General features: G+C 56.8%; 5 protein-coding genes across 5 annotated transcripts; 3 read left to right on the top strand and 2 right to left on the bottom strand.

The window, feature by feature from the left end:
* Positions 1-106: 106 nt before the first annotated feature.
* Positions 107-769, bottom strand: E0L32_006259 (uncharacterized protein; the record flags this gene model as incomplete). Its single annotated transcript, XM_031140872.1, has 1 exon — positions 107-769. One exon carries the CDS (start codon positions 767-769, stop codon positions 107-109), a length of 663 nt encoding a protein of 220 aa, XP_030994997.1.
* A 551-nt stretch (positions 770-1,320) lies between these two features.
* E0L32_006258 (uncharacterized protein) lies at positions 1,321-3,963 on the top strand (the record flags this gene model as incomplete). Its single annotated transcript, XM_031140871.1, has 1 exon — positions 1,321-3,963. One exon carries the CDS (start codon positions 1,321-1,323, stop codon positions 3,961-3,963), a length of 2,643 nt encoding a protein of 880 aa, XP_030994996.1.
* A 1,166-nt stretch (positions 3,964-5,129) lies between these two features.
* On the top strand, positions 5,130-7,607 carry E0L32_006257 (uncharacterized protein; the record flags this gene model as incomplete). Its single annotated transcript, XM_031140870.1, has 2 exons — positions 5,130-5,234; positions 5,313-7,607. The coding sequence occupies 2 exons, from the start codon at positions 5,130-5,132 to the stop codon at positions 7,605-7,607; spliced, it is 2,400 nt and encodes a 799-aa protein (XP_030994995.1).
* Positions 7,608-8,721: 1,114 nt separating this feature from the next.
* E0L32_006256 (uncharacterized protein) lies at positions 8,722-11,253 on the top strand (the record flags this gene model as incomplete). Its single annotated transcript, XM_031140869.1, has 1 exon — positions 8,722-11,253. One exon carries the CDS (start codon positions 8,722-8,724, stop codon positions 11,251-11,253), a length of 2,532 nt encoding a protein of 843 aa, XP_030994994.1.
* A 1,044-nt stretch (positions 11,254-12,297) lies between these two features.
* Positions 12,298-15,536, bottom strand: E0L32_006255 (uncharacterized protein; the record flags this gene model as incomplete). Its single annotated transcript, XM_031140867.1, has 2 exons — positions 12,298-15,086; positions 15,182-15,536. 2 exons carry the CDS (start codon positions 15,534-15,536, stop codon positions 12,298-12,300), a joined length of 3,144 nt encoding a protein of 1,047 aa, XP_030994993.1.
* Between the last annotated feature and the right edge of the window lie 125 nt (positions 15,537-15,661).

Genomic DNA, 15,661 nt, shown 5'->3' with positions numbered 1-15,661 from the left:
TGAAGAAACGCCCACAATGGGAACTGTTCCTAACCTGTGCCCAACGCCGTGCCATGCTACCTTTCCGCCCATTTTATTAAACCTGAAGCATCTTTGAAGAAACCCATCACTCCACGTCAACTTCGGCCGCTTCCCGTTCTCTGCGCTCCTCCTCTGCCTCTTCCTGCTCCTTGAGCCGCAGTCCCTCTACCAACGCGGCGCCCTCCATTCCCGTCTCCGTCTTCCCATCCTCTGCTACGCCCTTTGCGCCGCCAGCCCCTTGCGCCGCCGCCTTCTTCGCAGCCAGCCTCTCCCTCACGAGCTTGGCGATGGCGTTGTCCGTCCGAACATTGAGCACCTCCAGCTTCTTGTTCAGCTCCCTTTTGAGGTCCCAATTCGGCTTCTTGGGCTGTAGCTTAAACAGGTCGATCCCTTTATCCGCCTGCGCCGCCTCCTCCGCGGCCTTTTGCCGGATCTGGTCCTCGATCTCGGCCGCCTGCACCTCGAGCGTCTTGTCCTCTATGCCCAGCGTCGGCGGCGCCTCGAAGCCGAGCTTGGCGCCGCGCGTCTCCGGGTCGTAGTTGCGTCCCGACAGGTGCAGGCGCGACACGTCGGCGGCCTCCTCTGCTTTTTCTCCTGCCGGCGGGTGTGGCAGGGCGGGCGAGTCGCGGTCCGACTCGGGCGGCGCGATCTCGCCTTCGGGCTGTTTGCGCTTGAGGTTTTTGAGCTTGGCGAGGCGCGCCTTGCGCTCGTCCGAGGCGGCGGCCAGGGTTACGTGTGAGGATGACATGTTGTGGCGGGGTTTGAGGAGGCGGTAGGGCGATTTGGTGAGCCTGGTGGTCGATTTTGACTGATCCGAGACCTGGCTGGAGTTGAATCTTGGGAAAAGTTAGTGGAGGAGGTTGAGATCGTAGGTAGGGATTAGCGCTGTGCCAGGTCCTGTGGAAAAGTACACTTGCAACAGACAGTCCTTGTTATGAAGACATGTAAAGGCAGAACCACAAGAGAAGGAGGAGATTTGGAGCATCAATAAATGATAGAAGATACCAAATATCTCCCATGATGTTCATTTTAGTTCGTATCTTCAACAGACCGAGGGAATTGAAAGTCAAATATTGTCATTAAGATAGAGATGTACTTTCTGGTTACAACTCGTTGGTGATAAGATAAGCTCCCGAAGATCAATCAAAAAGTTCCCAGCTTCATGTTCAGCAACCTTCAACAACGTCACGAATCAGCTTTTTACCCTCGTATCTTGGACGTCCTCCGTCCAGCTTCGCGGTACCCATGGCGCAATATATCCGGTAGCCCAAGTCAAATAAGGACGTACGAGCCGCGACCATGCTCCAAGCGGCGAGCATTTGCCGGGCTTGCCTGGCAAAGTTGCGCCAGCCATACTGCCCACGACCGACTGCGCGACTGATGAGCCAGGCGATTGCAGCGACGACGGCATCTGCGGCACCTACAGACATCCCAGAAACACAGACCGATCCTAGGCCCAGGCGGGAACCGAACGATCCGCGACGATTTCGCAAATATGACCCATTGCGCAAGCCGCGTCCGATGAAAGCGGATCAGAACAGCAAACGAACACAGCCAAGGACACCGGAGGCCGCCCAGACATTCGAGCAGTCACATATCGACTGCTACTCTGCCGAGGACACAGGCTTCTGGGATAAGTTTGAGGAGCTATGGAGCGACACAAGCTCCTCTACGGCGGAGGCCCTACAACCAGAGCCCGACGCATCCTCAACAGACCCAGTTAGCCACCAACACCGCCGTCGTCCACCAAAGGGTCTGCCGTCGGAGCTTCAGCTCAGAAGATCGCCACAGTGGAAGTTCTCCAAAGTGCGTGTGGTGAGAGGCCAGATGGCGCATCTCCTTCGCCATGTCGACCCCGAATCGAAAGCCGAAGAGATTCGTCGTCTCAACCGATGGAAGCATCGTCTCGCGAGGATCTGGAAGAGCATGTTGAACGGCAACGTTGTTCACGGGCATAACAAGGGCACGCGCCGGCTCGAAAGGCTCCTTGCCGAAGGAGACGTCGCCGCTATGGCGGCCGCCTGGGAGAAGCTCCCTTCTGAGACTAAAGTCCGCGTGTGGCCCGTTGTAATGTCGTCAGCACTCCAGACACACCCTGATGACGTTTGCGATATCCTCGAAGCAACTTACGACCCATCAGTTGTCCCGTTCTATGCTGTTATAGACACTATCCACTTCCTTGCCCGACGAGAGCAGATGCCGCTGCCACGCAAGGTCCGCAGCGTCGCTCCCAAGCAGACACCTCCAGAGCGCTTGTGTCAGGTGTTAGAACATGTACTTTCTAGAAGCCCGAAGGGTCACCTCCTTTTCCGCCAGAGGACACTATACCTTCTCGTTCACAAGACCGATCCAAAGCAACTAGCATCTTTGTACGATGCGCTGGCCCAATATGAGCATCCGCTGCATACGCAGACCCGGCTTCACTTCGCCATACGCTTTGCAAAAGAAGCTGCGTTGAAAGAACGGGCTACGGAAATTCTTGCATTGCTTACGCAAAATCAGCAGCTCGATATCAATACACCCCATGGCGCCAGTCTCTGTACTGCTATCTTGATGATGGAAGAGAAAGATCTAGACGGAGAACATTTTGAAGCGACGCCGGCTCATCTCTTTAACCAACTCCTGGAACTGGGGCTGAACCCGAACCTGGTCACCTATACCACCATCATTCGGAACCTCTGCATGACGAAGGAGATCAGCGCTGCCTGGGAGGTGTACCACGTGATGCTGGATCACAATATTGAGCCCGATATTTACATCTACTCAACCCTGTTGAACGGGTCGAAACTCGCACAGAATTTCAGCTCAATGCGACACCTTGTCCGCATAGCAGTGGACAAGAACATCCGCGAGCCCATCTTCTGGAATGACTTGTTGCACGGGATCTTTCTATCGGCGCTCATTGAAACGAGGAGAAAGAAACTCAAGCCGCCACGCGTCGTCCCGTCCTTCCCGTTGATGCTACAAGCCTACGCCAGGGTCTTCAAGACGGAGCCCTTGAAACCGCTCCTGCTTGTCGATATTGATCGTTTTCTGGAGACAAATGTGAATCAAGCCGCCCTGGCAGACTGGAATTTTGTGGCACAACTGGCGCCGGTCATCGGTGAGCTACCGCCGCGTGGCGATTCTGAGCTCCAGGAGCCGACTGCCTCCACTCTCTGTGCCATGATCCTCGGCTACATCAAGGGCATCTCCAGGCCTTACGACATCATCGCCTTCTATTCCCACTTCCGCCAGCTCCTCCAGTCGGGCGATCCCGTCGCCGTGCGCCTAGTCCGCGAGCAAGGCACATTCGTGCACGACGTCGTGATCAAGGCCCTCTGCGAGCACCAGGGCATGCTGCGCGTCGCCCTCGACGTCGTCAGCGACATGCTGCGCGACGCCAACCCGAAAAAGCACGCGGCTGGCAGCGGCAGCGGCAGCGGCCACCAGCACCCGCAGCCGAGTGTGCACACGTGGTCGATCCTGCTCAACGGCTTCATGTTCCAGCGGCAGCGGCAGCAGGGCGAGCGCATCCTGGCCATGATGCGGCAGCGCGGCGTCGAGCCCAACGCCGTGACGTGGAACACGCTGGCGGCGGGCTACTCGCGCATGCAGGACGTGGGCAAGACGGTGCGCGCGATGCAGCGGCTCGAGGCGGCGGGCCACGAGGCCGACGAGTTCACCTTCCGGGCGTTCTCGTACCTGCAGAACAAGAGGGCGGCGCTCGCGCAGATGGAGCGCATGGTGCAGCAGCGCAAGGAGAGGCAGGAGAGGAATGCTGCTGCCGCTGCCGCCAGCACTGAAACAGCTAGCGGCAGCGGTAATAGCGTCGGGGACGCGCTGAGTAAGCTCGAGAGCGAGGTCGAGGAGATTGCGAGGATGATGGACGACGAGCAGGGTGAGACGGCGGAGGACGGTGATGGATATGACTATGACGCTGAGGAGAGGGGGTTTTTGTAGAAGCTGTGTATATGTAAACTTTACTGTATATTATTATGTGAATATGTCAACGTACCGTGCCTTGAACGTTGCTTGTCAATGACCAGATTGTGTGGTTTGTCTGTTTGATACCACATTCCAGCCAGTGTTGTACAATGATGGGAGTTTTCCTCTTCAATCTCCCTCCCCCAAGCCTTTCATACTGTTGTTGAACGGGCAGAATGATAGCTCATGTGCTCGAGGCTGGCATTATGACACTTGAATGTTTCCAGTCCAGGTTCGTTGTTCGTACTTGAAAAGTGTAGTGGCTTGCACTCTAGTTTTTTAGTCATCGAGAGCCCCAGCATACAGTGTCGAGAACTAAACAGTCACAGAACTTTCAAGGTTGTTCCGGCGATTTCGTTGTAAGAACCAGAACCAGGGCAAAGCGATGAATTGAAAGAGAGCTTCAACTCTGAGATCAAAAATAAATGTTTGTAGGTAGTCAACACAACTCTGCCACTTCTGAAAAGTAACACGGCAGACTAGATCAAAAGGTCCTTGAACAGTATAGACAAATCAAGTCCAAGCATGCCCAACCAAACCAAGAGGTAAATGTTTTTGTCGAAACACTCATTGTGCCTGCGACTCACTGACTCTAGCATTATCGACAAAATTGTCTAGCACTGTGTTCATCGCGACGAGGTGCTTCCGCACCATACTATCTAAGACTTCCGGTGGTCGGTGGAGGGAGGAAATAGAGGTCCGTATAAAAGAGAGGGAAGAGATGGTGGTGCTTTGACGGGGGCCACAAAGGTTGTCATTTGTGACAGAGAGGTGTGGCAAGGCCGAGCAGCCACATGATGTAACTATGAAGCAGGGAAGCATTCCCGCACCATTTGAGAATGTTTGAGAATGATTGGCTGTTCTGCATTTGTTGGGATCCCAGACTTAGGCGAGCTAGCAACGCCAATGAGAGAGAAGTGCAACAACTTCAGCCATCAGATTCTGGGCACCCTTACGCCCGACTATGCAGATAGAGCACCCACTTCCTCGAGCATTAAAGCACAGCCCCAGCCTGGTCATAGCAGTCCATATATAACCCGACCCAAGAAGCCCGACACGAAGTATTTTGATATCCCTGACGCAAGGTCTTGGTCTGTTGCGAGATAGTTGCCCAACCTGGTCACAGCCGATGCAATCCCAAGATGAACAGCCAATTCGCTCTATCCCTTGAGTTGACGCGCTTGATTCCCCTTATTTTCAACACGGGGCCGGGTAAGTATGTCATGAAGCTCGCTAGGGATTTGCAAGTAGGTACCGCCTGGCTCTACAGACTCCGGCCAAAGACCTTCCTACCGCAAGGCAAACTTTATTGACAATCGCCCCAGCTCTCAGGATCCGACCTTATTACCGAGGAGGACCTAGCTTCAAAGGTCGGCAGATGTCGTATTGATGGTCAGATTGCTTCCAGTTTCAGATCCCTCGTGTCCAAGTCGGCATACTCGCGTCTCTGTGAAGGCATAGTCCTCGAGGCTGGAGCCGGGCCAACTATCTCCAGAGCACTAGTAACAGGGCAAAACGCATACTTTGCAACTGTTGTGCAGCTCTCAATGTTAGTTGCGTGTTTCACGAAGGAAGCATTAGCCGTCGCCATATATGAGATGTTCGAAATAGAGCTTGAGGAGGCTCCAGAAGGTTCTTCAATCAGGGCGATGCCGAGTGAGCAGGCAATCGCCGGTGTTCTACGCGCTTGCGAAGACCAAACGACCCAATACGACTGGACTCTTGTGCTCCTCGCGGTAGCCTATCGGCTGGGACTTCCACAGAATGTACTGACCCGACACCTCCCTGGATCAATATTCCGAGGGCTGGTCTACATGTTACCACTTGTGCAGCAGCTTCCTGATGATCGCATGATACTGGTGGAGATTGAAGACAGACTCGGAATCTGCCCTATCATTGTGTGGGCACACCATATATGCAGCCTCAATGTGGCAGTGCGGGTGTATAGGAGTGGCTCAAATGCATCTGGGCAGGTCATCTTCGGCTCTGAGCCAGTACAGATGGTCATTGCAGTCAGGTCCAGCTCGGATGATTGGTACTCTCATGCAGTGGTTCCCTCCATTACACTACTCAAGTCTTCATCTGCGGAAGAGAAGGAGGCTTTAATCACGCTTGTCCCTGATCCCGACGAGTCGAAGCTCGAGGCCGTACACAGAATAGGCGCGGAAGGCTACGGAAAAGCTGTCTTGCAAGATGCGGCTCTTCAAGTCAAGGAAGGTGCAGATGCCATTGCGGAGGACATCATGTTCATCTCGTACGCCTTGGCTATTTTGATCGCAGGACACCTAGTCATTCGACCAGAGTTCGGTGACCGCACTGCATCTGGTTCAGCAGCAACCGAAGGCAAAGTTCAAGCTACGGGCAATAGCCAAGAGAATGAGAAGCTCACCGGTGAGGCGGAAACAGATTCTACAACATTAGCGCCTTATCATATTCCCACTCACCGGATTCACGATGCGGCAGACCTTCTCTTCTCGCGGAAAAGACCACCCATGGGAGTGGTTGAAGACTATGTAACTTTCTTCCGCACAAGAGGTACCGGCATTGTTGGAGCTCCTCATCGAATCGACGCGATCCTCAAACGACCTTCCAACGCGAGTCCTAATGATCAGGGGCACTGGTGGCGTCTTCTGCCTCTAGCGAGATACCTTGCAGTCCTTCTCCTTGCATTCGCGAATATCTCGGAGTCCTCTTCCTGTCGCGAGATACCGCTATCGTTTGACTGCGCAATGCTACGACACCATCCTCTTATCTGGGAGCTACAGGAATGGGATGGAAAGTCTGACATTGCTATCGGGGAATTCACGTGGTTCAGAGCCATTGGCATCCTTCTTACCAATCAGACCCTCCCAGAGAATGGGCCATTCCCTTCCCTTCTAAGTGACTGTGGATGGAGCATCTTCCTTAGTACTCTCGACCAACAATCCCAAGCTTTACCCAGGGCACAAATGAAAGACCCCATGACGGTTTATCCAGGATTGGTCTTCCTGAGACAAGGCGTACCTAGCAGAAACGGCGTCCGTAAACATGCCATCTCTGATGCTCCGTCAACTCAAGGTCCTACGCCAGCTACCTACAGCTCGACCATCGAAAGGATGGAACAGGCGACTTTAAGATGCTTCGGATCATTCAAGCTGGGTCTGCCGCTGTATGGTGAGCAGCAGCAGAGTTTTATCGTCACACTTCGTCTAAATCGAGAAGCAATAAACTTCAGAGATTTTATCCCGGACACTAATATTTCCATACAGCGGACCGGATTCTCTGAGCTATTCAGCGCGATATGGACGGTGCTAAGGACGAACCCTTGCCAGGGCCATAATGCTTTGACTGCCTCAAAAACGATTGAGCTGCCGCCCGGTTACGCAACAGTGGCAGATTGGAATGAGGAGCTGGCAGAGCCTGAAGAGAGAGCGAGAGTTCTCATCACTCTGACCGCAGGAAACTCGACGGCTCGGTGGCGGACACTGGTATCAATTGTGAGAGCTAGGCGTCGCCTGCATAGTGATCATCACAACAGTGATGACTTTCCTGGTGTTCTGCTACGTGGAGACGATTGCTGCTTTCAATGCGCGATTGACCAGACCGCAATGTTGACAGGAAGGTGGAGGCTGGTATTGTAAATTGGGACTGGGTTTCCTAGCTTTATATTTATTTTGATTTTCTTGGTTTTTCTCATCCACAAAGGGTTGTCAACCTGACCGCAAGATTGGTCATGAGTGTCAGATTCGTGGAGAAGAGAGCCCTGAGTCGTAATTAGCACTTAAGATTGTCCTGACCACAGAGAAGAAGCACATTGACCACAACTGGTGACAGTACTGCAGCACTGGCCCTCCCCGGAGAGGAAATCAGTGATGACAGAATTTGTGTTTTTGAGATTGTGTTAATACAATGCCCTGATCAGGTCTATTCAATAATGAGTCCTATACTTGTGAACAAGCAAGGCTACAAGTCAGCAAACAGGGTATTTTGGATGAGGAAGATCTTCCAAGTATTAGGAGGCTCCACAACTTGTTAACAAGTTATTTTACATATTGAGTAGTCAGTAAGGTCTCGCTTATATAGTCAATACCTAGAGATACTGCAAAGGGCAAATGTGCAACTATAACTTGATACCAAGCTAACTGACTTGTCAAGTGACCACCAAAGATTTGGGTCCTATAGTGAATGTGTCAAGGTAGTGCATCAAAGGCGCATTAAGAACTCATCACCAAGTTATCTCACATCTCAACTAGTCACCAAGGACCACTGTCTATAGTGAATGTCATGATGTCTGTGAAAGATGGCAAAGCAACGTCAAAGTGACATTGCAGTCTTGTTAGCTTAGAGAGATGCACTGCCAGCCGATCCATAAACAACAGCATTTATTTCCTCTCCCTCTTATCTCCCCCCTTAGCCGATTCCCAATCTCAACACCATCTATAGATCCATCAGTCTTGATGAGAACTACCAGACAGCCAAAAGTGAGGGCAGGGTGAACGACTTGGCCTCTCAACTCGGTCACCACGCGTTCAGATTTCCCACAACAAAGGGGGGAGCAACAACAAAATCGCACAACTACTCGCACATATCTATACAACAACAAGAAGAACAGCAACAGATTTTACTCACGCTGTCCCTCTCAAGCTGTTCCCTCTCAAGCCGACAGTACCTGTCTTTGCCAACCACCACCACTTGTCTCCATCCCTCCCCCTTGCTCTCTTCTCCTTCTTCTCTGTTCCCACGTCGCATAGCACCATGGCCGGGCCGCCAACGCTCCCCGACAAGTCCTCCTCGCGCGCCCCCTCGCCGTCTCCTCAGACCCCGTCTCCCATATCGCTGACCGACCATCACATCCAGACCCGCCTGGCGCTCGCGGCACAGGCGCAGCGCAACCTGGCCGTAGCCGCAGCCTGCGCCGCCGAAATGGCGTCCAAGAGCCCGCAGGCCTTTGGCGACAGCCGCAGGTCTGACGAGAACAAGACTCCGGTGAAGGACACTCCCACGACAGACACTCCCAAGACGACGGCCGCCATGGCCACCGCTGCCGCCACCGGCAGCGCTCAGGGTAAAGGATCGGTCCGGAACATGATCAAGATGTTTGAGAGCAGCGGCGGCAGCGGGAAGACGCCCGACCGGAAAGTCAGCGCTCTTTCTCTCCGGGGATCTGCGGGCACCGGCAGCAGCAAGGGTGGTAGCGGCGGAGCGGCGCAGAGGAACCTGCCTCTACGACAGATGTTCAACGCCACAACGCCGACTCCCGAGTCGAGGGTGGCGCTGAGCCCGCTGCCACCGTCTTCGACCGAGTCCTCTGCATCGACGGTGGTCTACATGGGTACTCCTTCACCAGCTGCACCTACTCGTCAGGGCCCTCGAGCTCTACCGGAACCACCAGCCAAGTCTCAGCCGAGCCAGCCTTTGACCTCGCCTCGACCTCACTTTGGAGTCGAGAGCCCCCAGGACACAAACACCAACTCGAGCGAATCCGGAGGCTCCCAGAACAACACCCAGAAGCAAGATTCGCCAGATCAACCTCCTGCAGCCACAGGACGCCCTCCGTTCCGAACTCGTGCACTTAAGAAGCTGCAGAGAGCCACTGCTATTCGCGTTGCAAGGAAAGTGAGCCCTACTACTATGGATAATCCAACTCCCTCACTTCCGAGAGGAAGCACAAGGGCGCCCGCCCTTTCACCCCCGGAGGAGCGCATCAACTCCCGCGAAGAATACAGCCGCATGCTGGAGTTCGGCCCGAGCCCAGCGATCAAGACCCCATCCCCTGCACCACCACCGCCAGCACGAGCTCAACGACAGACGTCCTCAAGCCAAGCCGCAGGCCGTCGTCCACAGCAACAACAGCGGTCCTCCTACTTCCCCCACCACACCGACCCTCGCCACCGCCGCCCCGTCCGCGCAGACCCCAACTCGACCGACCCCCTCGCCGCCGTCAAGGCCCGCCAGATCTCCCCCTGCACCACGACCTCGGAGTCGTACTATGCACCCCGGCTCCCGCCGCCGCAGCAGCAAAGAAGGCACCACCACGGACCCCCTGAGACCGAGATCCCGGCCCCGCCGCCGCGGCGCAGCAAGGACGACGCGGGAGGCGGCGGGGAGGACGACCTCGCGCGCCTCCGGTACCAAAAATACCTGACCAGCCGGCCCCTGGGCCGCTGCCTCGACCCGCCCAACGAGGACGAGGGAAGGACCATCGTCCGGGCCGTCACGGCGCCCGTGACCGTCGGCGGCGGCGGCGGCAGTAGCGAGCGCAGCGAGGAGGACAACCCCCTTCCTCCTCCTGCTCCTGCTCCGGCTCCTCCTCCTCCCGCTCCTACAGCATCCATGCTGTTCGCGGAGGATCCGCTCCTCGCCTCCCTCGCGCGCGCCTCGGTAGGAGCCCTGTCCTTCACCTCGCGCGTGTCGTCGTCCGCGTCGTCGTCCTCCTCCTCCGTGTACTCTACTGACTACTGCCTCCAGACGCAGCGCGCGCTCCCGTCGCCGACGCCGGCGCCCCTGCGCACGCAGGCCAGCGCCAGCGCCTTCTGGGACATGGTGCGCCTGAACCTGCAGCCCACGCCGTCGGACCTCTCCTCGCGCGCCGCCTCGGCCGCCTTCTCGCCCGCGCCGCCGGACCCCTGCCACGGCCCACAGCACCAGCAGCAGCAGCAGCAGCAGGGACAGCGGCAGCGATCCGGCACCGAGGGCAACAACGACAACAACGACAAGGACAAGGGCAAAGGCAAGCAGCGCTCCGTCGACGACCCCGCCCCCCAGCTCTACTCCTCCTCCGCCCCGCCGCACCCCTTCCAGACGACTCACCACCGCGCCTTCCACCCCCAATCTCTGTCATCTTCCTCCTCCTCCGCGCGCCGCCCGTCCGCCGCCACCACGAGCGCGACGGCGACGACGGCGACCAGCCGCGGCCGCAGCGGCACCACCGCCACCACCGCCACCACCGCAGCGTCGTCGTACTCGTCGTCGTCGTCCACCAGACACCACCACCACCACCACCCCGGCTCCCCCTTTTCTTCATCCTCCTCTGATCGTCGTCGCGGCCGCGGCTACGCGTCCGGCAACTACGTCTCCAACCCGGGACGGGCCTACAGCCGGAGCGGCAGCGGCAGCGGCGGCGGCGGCGGCGGCGGCGGCGGCAGCAGCAGGACCAGAACGGGGAAGGCGGCGCTCCTGACGCGGCAGATGTCGAGCGAGGAGAAGCTGCGCGAGGTGGACTCGTTCTTCGACGAGTCCGACGGCCCGCCCAACGGCCCGGCGCCGGGAGGGGCCAAGTGGATCTGACATTTTCTTTTCCCCCCCCTGTTGTGGGATGGGACGGGACGAGACCATCATGATTGCTGATTGATTGTAGAGAGGAAGGAGACTTTGTTTGATGACCATATTTTGTTCGCTGTTCTTATTAATATTGTTGTTATTAGTTGTGTGGTTTTGATCTGATTCGCGCGGATCGCTGGTATAAAGGGATGATTGAAGGGAGGAGGACAGTAAGAAGGGAACAATGGCTGGGATGAATGATTGCTACCGATCAATGAGGAAGAGCACGATGAAACTGTATTTTCGTCCGAAGGGTAGTTAGTACAGGACAACAATAGGAGATGCTATTCTATTCATGCAATGCTGATCAGGCCTTTCCTTTGTTGAAAGGGAGGAATAAAGCATCTTGTTTGCTTTCACTCATGCCATAAACCACATCGCGGACACAACGGAATTGAACCACACTTGATCATATAAGTCTTTATTAATCTCTCCCGCATATCTCTTCTCCCTCCTCCTTCCTTTGCCCTCTAAGGGAATACCTCACACATCATATGCACATATCCCTTTCCCCTTGACCCCCCCCCAGTCCAGGCAAAGCAACGAATCTTCCCTCCCGGACCAACCCCTGATCCTCCTCAATGACAGCTTATATCTAGCTTGTATATATTCCTCCTCTTTCTTCCACTCTCTTCAATACAGCCAAGGATCAATAAGAATAGGTGTTATCTTAATAGTACATCGGGGGGGTTATCAGTAACAAATAATGAAAGAAAATAAGGGAATCGTTCCCTGCTCGTCCCTGTAGAACTGCGATCGATCCATGCCACCAGTCAAATCAGGTCAGTTAGTCAGTCGTCTTGTCGTGGAAATATTAACACTTTCTTCCTGTGGAAAAGGCTCCCCGAAATTCGTTTCGTGAGCTGGCTGCGCGACACCAAAAGCTCCGCGTCGTTCCCCGTCGAAGCCTTCTCACAAATAGCAACCGTCCAAATATGTACGTCGAAGCTCTCACCCCCCTGCTCAACTCCTTCCCCTCCCCTTACAAACAAAAAAAGATCGCAAACAAAATCACGCGCTGAGCGGCAACTGCTTCCCCCCGCTCTCCTTGTCCCCAGCGTCAAAGCTAAACTGCCTCGACGTGGCGCTCTCGACCTTCTGCAGCCCCTGCATGCCCAGCTTGCCGAGCCCCGCGACGCCGCTGTCGTTCTCGTTGTAGACGATGCCCAGGCCGTTCGTCTCCTTCTTGGAGGCGGCGGCGGCGGCGGCGGCGTCGCCCCCGTCCTTGGCCGACGAGTCCTGGCCGCCGTCGTCGTCCTCCATCTTCTCGTCGAGGTTCATGAGCGCCGGGGGCCGGTGCCGCATCTGCCTCGCCTTGGCCAGCGAGATGGTCTTCTGCTGGTACGTCGTGGTGATGGGCTGGCTGTCGTCGCGGTCGATGGTGGCCTTCATGAGCGCCGCCATCCACAGCCGGCCCTGCTTGATGTTGGGCACGGCAAAGTAGTGGACTGTGGGCTTGGTGAAGGTGACGGCACGGGAAAGGCCAGCCCGCGGCGGGACGAGTTTGAAGATGAACATCGACTCGGACGACTTGGTCGTGTCTGCCTCGGCGGCCGTGTCGGCAGCAGTGGTCATGGCGCTGCCGGCGGGCATCGTCGGTGTAGTTGAGGCTCCAGTGAGCGTAGCATGGAGCCCGGTCAACCGCTCGTTGTCCGCCGGCAGCACACGGTGGAAGGATATGTCGATCAGACCCTTCTCCTCGGTGTCGTCTTCCGAGTAGTAGTACGCCAATCGCCTGCCCTTGAGCACAAAGAGACGCGCCTTCCAGGTGGTCATCAGGTTGGAGCTCCTCTTCTTCATCCAGCCACTGTAATCCGCGCCCTCCATCGCCTCTCGCGGGGGCAGAGCCTGCAGGCCGCGCAGGTAAGCGCTCGTTTCCTTCTTGCCCTTCCTCTTGGCGCTCTTGGCGGAGATCGTCGTCGTCGTCGTTGCGGGGCTCTTGGTATTTGGCGAGTCTAGCTCGAAGCTCTGGCCCGCAGAAGGAGTGCTGGACCCTGTCCGGGCCGGTGACTGAAGCGGCGAGTCCTTGTTCTCGGCGAGTTTCGCCCTCTCGTTGCCCGTGACCGCATCGGATATCGCCCGCAGACCCAGCCCGGCAGCCTTGAGATTCGACTTGCCCAGCCAGTCGCCGTGCATGCCTTGCCTGTTGGTGGGCGAGACCTGCGTCACCGGCGACGAGCGGACGCTATCCAGGGCGCTGCTGTCGAGTCTGGTCACTGTCGGGGAGGGGTAGTCCTTAGCTGGCGGGACTGGCCGTATCGACTCCGTCGTGGCCGTCGATGCTGTTTTCCGGTGGGCCGACGGTTGGATACCGTAGTACTTTTGGACCGCCGAGGGTGCGCTTTCTTGGATGGAGCCTACGCTTCCGAAACGAGAATGCCTGGACAGAGCGGTGGCGCTACGGACCCGTTGTTCCTCGGTGTACGAGGTGTTCCGCGAATGGGACTGCACACCGCTGTCGCGCTTCTTAAGCACGTTGCGCCGTGACCGGCCATCCACCTCGGTACCTGAAAAATACCCACGGTCCAGGTCCAGATTGGGCTCCTGGAGCGCAGGATCAGAAGCCGTCGCGGCGTCCTGGAAACCAGCAGATGACAGAGGCCGTGCGCCTCCCAGTGTCCAGTTCCGGTCAAAAGACGGTTGCTTCTTGTGTCCGCCCGTTGCTGTGGGTTCCGTCTTAGGGAACGTGCCACTGTTCATCAACTTGTTGGGGGTGGCAGAGCTGCCCACCGGGGGCGTGCCGGTAAGGCGGTACTCCGTGGAGGAATGTCTTCGCGAGTGGTGCAGGTCTCGTACGGACGCAGCGGATGGCCGCTTCTCGTGTCTCGGCCGGTTGGCACCGTCGGCCAGGGCAGTCGGTGACACAGGGCCGGCAGCCTGCGTCGGGTCCATCCGTGGCGTAACGATGGAGGACCGTCTGGTCTGCACAGAGCCAGGCCGGTCGTCGATGGGTGGGAGTTTCTGCTGGAGGGAGGTCAGGGTGTTGGTGCGGCTTCTGAGCCGTGCGTCATCCGAGCCAACGTCGCTGCCGTATGTCTGCGTCGTCCTGCGCGTGGATGGCCCCTGCCCGTTGACCTCGTCTTGCAGGGTCTTGATCTTCTGCCACGTCTTGAGCCTACGGCCCACCGAGCCCAGATCGAAGGCCTTGATAAAGACCGAGGTCTGGTCCATGCCGAGGAGCACCTCGCCGCTGATCTCCTGGTCGCGGAAGACCTCGCAGTGGTGCTTCTCGACTCCGGCTGTGAACAGGTACTCGGCTACGTCGTCGGCGGACCAAGCCTCGACCTCTGCACGGGTGTGCAGCCCCTCCTCCTCCTCGTCTGTCTCCTCGCCTTGGATGTACGAGAGTCGGTGGTCGAGGTGGGAGCTGTACTCGCTGCCGGAGTCGTTTGCGGGCGCACGGAGGCCGCCGTTGCCTGGTGATCGCAGATCGGTAATATGCTCATCGATGACGTTGAGGGTCTCGTGCAGGACGTGGCTGTCTGCAGGGTTGTTCAGGCGTCCCAGGCTGCCTATGCCGGAAGCGATGGGGGGCAGACTCTTGGTAGCAAAGCTGTTTGCGGAGGGGGGCGGTGACATGGAAGCTGCTTTGCTCAACGGCAGGTCCACCGAGCCGGCCTTAGGCTTCTCGGCAGGTACGATTGGTGTTGATACCGATCGAGGCTGCTCTGCCGCGGCAGCGACAGGGGCAGGTTTCTGCTCGGTCGTGGCTGCCCCGTGTACGCGGGAGAGGGCCTGCTCGAGTGATGAGGAGGCGCTGGCGACTCCGGAAATGCCTTTGGGAGCGGGTCGTGTATATACTGCTCAAGCAAACAAGTCATTAGCAAACAACGGTTTAGAACGAGAATCTCATACCACGAGAGAGAAACCTAGGGAATCAAATAGCAAAGCCTACCTTCGGGAAATAGACCACTGTTTCCATTGACCATGTGTTTGCCCAAGAACCAACCGTCGCCAAACTCGTCGTCCCTTTCGATCAACTCGACCCGGTCACCTTTTGCTAAACTCAATTCGTCTGAACTACGCGCTTGGAAATCATCTGGAGCAGGCGCACAGTTAGCATGACCCGAAGCACACGAGACGGCGAAGGAGCAGGTAGTCCGTTGCCACACAACTACTCGGGAGACAGTCTGGGTTCCGCGACCGACCAGCTCCTCACCAGCAGACATAGAATGGCACTCACGTATTACAAGCAGGATGTCGCCCACTTCAGGACGAGCCTGAGGCTGCTGTGGCTGTTGTGCGGCCATGATTGCGATCCAAGGCACCTACACCCTGGCGCTGTATGGGACGATGGCTTTTCGAGGATTCGAGCGAGTGGCGTCAACCGAGTCGCATCGAGGACTGGTTGTTCGATGCTGTGAGAGAGCACAAT

The sequence above is a fragment of the Thyridium curvatum genome (assembly GCF_004353045.1).
Source record: "Thyridium curvatum strain D216 chromosome Unknown NODE_35_length_383278_cov_80.659980, whole genome shotgun sequence".
In the NCBI taxonomy this organism is placed as follows: domain Eukaryota; kingdom Fungi; phylum Ascomycota; class Sordariomycetes; order Thyridiales; family Thyridiaceae; genus Thyridium; species Thyridium curvatum.
This window is presented reverse-complemented; position numbering and strand designations above follow the sequence as displayed.